The 4,946-nt window shown below is 37.0% G+C and overlaps 1 protein-coding gene across 1 annotated transcript; it reads left to right on the top strand.

Moving 5' to 3' along the window:
* Positions 1–3,224: 3,224 nt before the first annotated feature.
* LOC110037451 (uncharacterized mitochondrial protein AtMg00820-like) lies at positions 3,225–3,531 on the top strand (the record flags this gene model as incomplete). Its single annotated transcript, XM_020742106.1, has 1 exon — positions 3,225–3,531. A coding segment is annotated over one exon (307 nt), but the record flags the coding sequence as incomplete, so codon positions are not given.
* Positions 3,532–4,946: the final 1,415 nt, after the last annotated feature.

The following is a 4,946-nucleotide window of genomic DNA, read 5'->3' as shown; positions in this document are numbered from 1 at the left end:
GTCTATTGGCTTCTCAACTATATTTGTGATTATATCACTTGAATAGGGAAGTAGGTTGTTGTCGTGCGTGGAATGTGACGAAGAAGGTAGAGAAAAGTTATAATAGGAAATAATTTATTCCTGTAAGAAATTATGATGAATAAATTATTTTCTTAGAATTAAAGAGATATTTCCTTCTCTATTTTAAATTTATTTCCTTGGATTATGAATTTTTTTTTTTTCTATTTTATGTTATTTCCTATATCTCCTAATAATTAATATGAATTGATTATTGGAGATATCAGGTAATATATCTTTCTTTTCATAACATTTCTTTTTTATTATTTTTCTTATTATAGGATTATTGTACGAGTTATTTATACCCTCGTTCATATCAATGAAACAATTAAGTATTTCACTTTATTTCGCATTATTCTGAATTTCATTATGGTGTCAGAGCAAACACAATTCTGAGTCTTACCATCTCCTCTTCCACGCCAAAACCTCCATCTATCTTCTTTCTAGGCAGAAATACATGACAGACAAAACTCAAAATTCAGCCAAGTCTGAATTTAGCAAATTCGATAATTCGAACGACCCTTTATCTTCACTACTCAGATCAACCTAGTCTCGTGCTCGCTACGCAGCCGCTGAATGGAGAAAACTACAATACCTGGAGGCGTGCTATGTTGATGGCTCTCAACATCAAAAACAAAGAAGGTTTCGTCAACGGCACCGTCGAAGAACCACCAGAGACATCCACCGCAGAATTTCAATAATGGAGGCGCTGCAACAACCTTATCAAGACATGGTTGTTTAATTCAATTGCAGAAGACATTGAAACAAGTATAATATACAATGAGAGTGTCTATGAAATCTGGCTCAACTTGAAAGAACATTTTTCTCGTACCAACAACATTTATATTTTCGACATGAAGCCATCCATGATTGCAAGCAAGGCGATATTGCACCATGCTCAAAGACCCATGAGATGAACGTGACACCCTCTATAACATTCTTAAATGCACGTGTGGTGCCATAAAGGAAGTGATGCAGATTCACTAAAATCAGAAACCATGAAATTCCTAATGGGGCTTAATGAAACATACACTGGTATAAGAGGGCATATTTTGCTCATGGATCCCCTTCCCAATGTCAACAAGACACATTCTCTCACGCTCCAAGAGGAAAAACAACGCGGGATGAATAGTGTAAGTGCACCGCAGCGGGAAGCTTCAGTTTTGCTGTGAAGAATAATGCACGGAAACCAGAGAAGGTTTTCATGCCTAAAAATCCTCAATTAAAGTGAGGAAAATATGACAAAATTGGGCATGCCTCAGACATATGTCGAGCACATCTCAAATACGATTATTGTGGATGGCAGGGACACACCATCAATGACCGCATGAAGCTGCAAAGGACCAATCCAACAGGTAATAAACCTGAACGGAAAAATTTTGCTCCCAAAGTCAACCGTGCGGATACCAATACATCGACGAGTCCTGCACCATTCACCCTTACAGTCAAACAATATCAAAGTCTCATAACACTACTTGCAGAGAACGAATCTAATTTGATGGCTAATCATGTTGGCAGGACATCAACCATGAGTGATATCTCAGGTAAGATCTTTTGTCTCTATTTTTAACAAAGAAATGAGTTGAATTCTTAACATGAGAGCCACGGATCACATGGTATATTCAGCCAACCTACTTACGACAAAATCCAGTGTCACCATTTGAAAAGTTCACTTGCCTAACGGGGCTACTGCAACTGTCACGCACATAGACAACATTTATTTTATTGACTTCGTTCTACAAAATATTTTATGTGTCTCTTCCTTCAAATTAAATTTGATTTCTATTAACAAATTTATGCTTGATTCACAATGTCTTGCTATTTTTAGTAATCACACTTGTGTGCTACAGGACCAACAATCGGGAAAAGATGATTGGGACGAGAACTAAAAGAGGACTCTACTACCTTGATACTCCACAAAAGAACAAATGCAATGTTGTTACTTCACCATCCCCAAATCTCTGGCATAAACGTTTACGCCACTCATCGAATAAAGTTTCCAACTTATTTCTTTTTGCAATTATAGGCAAGAGAATTTGTAATGTTTTTGATAGTTTAATTGCCCATTGGCTAAGCAAACTCATTCATCTTTTCAAACAAGTTTCATTGGCTCAAAAACACCTTTTGAATTAATTCACGTTGGCATTAGGGGAGAATACCAAGTTCTCTCAATCACAAGAGCGGGATATTTTCTCACAATTGTTGATAATTACACTCGATGCACATGGATTTATTTGATGAACCATAAATCAGATACACATTCATACATCATCAAGTTCATAAACCTCGTTGAAACACAATTCAACCTAAAGGTCAAAATCATTCGAAGTGATAATGGTCTTGAATTCATATTGAGGAATCTTCATCTCGACAAAGGCATTATTCATCAATCTAGTTGTGTCTCCACTCTGCAAAAAAAATGGTGTAGCCGAAAAAAAACATCGTCACTTACTCAACATAGCCCGAGCCTTATTGTTTCCTGCTAATTTACCCAAAAATTTTTGAGGAGATGCAATCCTAACTACCACCTACTTAATTAACCGAACACCAACACCCCTTCTCCAAGGAAAGACTCATTTTGAAATGTTCTTCCAAACATAACCCACATATAATCATTTTCGTGTGTTTGGGTGTCTTTGTTTTGCTTCAACACATCATTAGCGACCAACCAAGTTTGATCCCAGAGTCATTCGATGTTTTTTCTTAGGATATTCATATGCGCAAAACGGCTATAAAGTCTATGACCTTTCAACTGGGAAAGTTTTTATTTTTGTATCACGAGATGTTCATTTCCATGAAAACACTTTCCCTTCCCCTTCTTTCGCTACAAATAAAGGTTTAATTCCGCACTTCACCACCCACACCGACATGCCTTCATTCGATGAATTACTTCAAGAAGATATTCCATCTTCTCAAGACAATAAAATCCCCATTCAATAGACTCCTTCACCTTCACTCACTCCAAATTTATTCTCAGAACAACCTGCAATTCCAAACCAACAAATATCATCACCAAAACCAATGAGAACAACAAAACCGCCTAGCTATTTGCGTGAGTATCATGTTGGTATTTCTCTTCCCTCGCGACACCCCCCAACATCGAACTCCGTGTTAGTCAAAGCTACAGGTACCTTCTATTCATTAACTGATGTCTTGTTATATTCTAGATTGTCACCTAAGCATCATGTTTTTACCACCACTCTTTCAATTGAAAAGAAGCCAAGCACCTTCGTAGAAGCTGCTCATAATCCAATGTGGCAAGATGCTATGCGAGAAGAACATGACGCACTCAACGAAAACGGAACATGGTCTCTTGTACCATTACCACATGGAAAAAGGCTAATTGGATGCAAATGGGCATACAAAATCAAACTTCGTGCAGATGAGACAGTTGAACGCTACAAGATCAGATTAATGACAAAAGAGTATAATCAAATTGAAGGTTTAGATTACCAGGAAATTTTGCCCCCGTAGCAAAGCTTGAAACTGTTCACCTACTCCTTGTGTTAGCATCAACCAAGTAATGACATCTCCACCAACTAGATGTTAATAATGCTTTCATGCATGGGGACCTCGATGAAGACGTATATATGTCGCTATCTCCTGACCTCGGACGAAAGGAGGAGCTCGAGTTTGTAAACTCCACAAATCATTATATGGTGTCAAACAAGCTTCACGACAATGGTTCATCAAGCTTTCCACCGCTTTAAAGCAAGCCAATTTTATGCAATCAAAGGCAGATTATTTCTTGTTCGTCCTATCTAAGAATGGTAAATTCATCGCCTTTCCTATATATGTAGATGATGTTATCATTACAGGGAACGACTTACAAGAAATCAAATATGTAAAAGTATTCTTGAGGAACCAATTCAAATTAAAGGACCTTGGACAATAGAAATATTTTCTTGGTATTGAGGTTGCACGATCCCAGAAGGGTATTGTGTTTCCACAGTAAAAGTATGCTCTTGAAATACTCGAGAATGTTGGGTACCTTGGTAGAAAACCGACCACTATCCCTATGGAACAAAGCTTATCTCTTAGCAAATCAAAATAATAATATGTCAGTGATCCATCATCATACCGAAAACTAGTTGGGAGATTAATCTACTTGACTATCACACGTCCTGACTTCGCATATACAATTCATATTTTAAGTCAATTTATGGACAAGCCACGAGTGTCACACTTAGAAGCAGCCCATCGTATTCTACGTTATGTAAAGCAGATAGCAAGACAAGAAATTTAACTCTCAGTAGAAAACTCAACCCAACTAAATGATTTTTGTGATGCAGAATGGACCAGGTGTCATGACACTCAAAGATCAGTTACTGTGTATTTTATCTTCCTTGGAAGTTCATTAATTTCTTGGAAAACCAAGAAACAAACCACAGTATCACATTCTAGTGCAAAAGTTGAATATCGGTCCATGGTCGCTACCTGCTGCGAGATTATTTGGCTAAGAATAATTCTACAGGCTTTGGGGATCATGCATCCACATCCTGTTAATTTATCTTGTGATAACCAAGCAGCACTTTACATCGCCTCGAACCCGGTATACCATGAGCGAACAAAACACATCGAGATTGATTTTCATCTCATGCGACAGACGTTCAAAAAGGAAAAATAAAGTTGACTCATGTGTCTACTTTAGAACAGCCAGTGGACGTTCATACCCGCCAGTGGACGTTTTCACAAAACCACTAAACTTTTCTCAATTCTCGATACTACTCAACAAGTTAGGAATTATTAACATACATTCTAAACTTAAAAGTGTGTTAGGAATTATAATAGGAAATAATATATTCCTGTAAGAAGTTATGATGAACAAATTATTTTCTTAGAATTAAATTATATACTTAGATTAAGGAGATTTTTTTTCTTATGTTATA

Source organism: Phalaenopsis equestris, unplaced genomic scaffold (assembly GCF_001263595.1).
Source record: "Phalaenopsis equestris unplaced genomic scaffold, ASM126359v1 Scaffold219618, whole genome shotgun sequence".
NCBI lineage: Eukaryota > Viridiplantae > Streptophyta > Magnoliopsida > Asparagales > Orchidaceae > Phalaenopsis > Phalaenopsis equestris.
The sequence above is the reverse complement of the archived record's forward strand: the minus strand, read 5'-3'. Positions and strand labels throughout refer to the sequence as shown.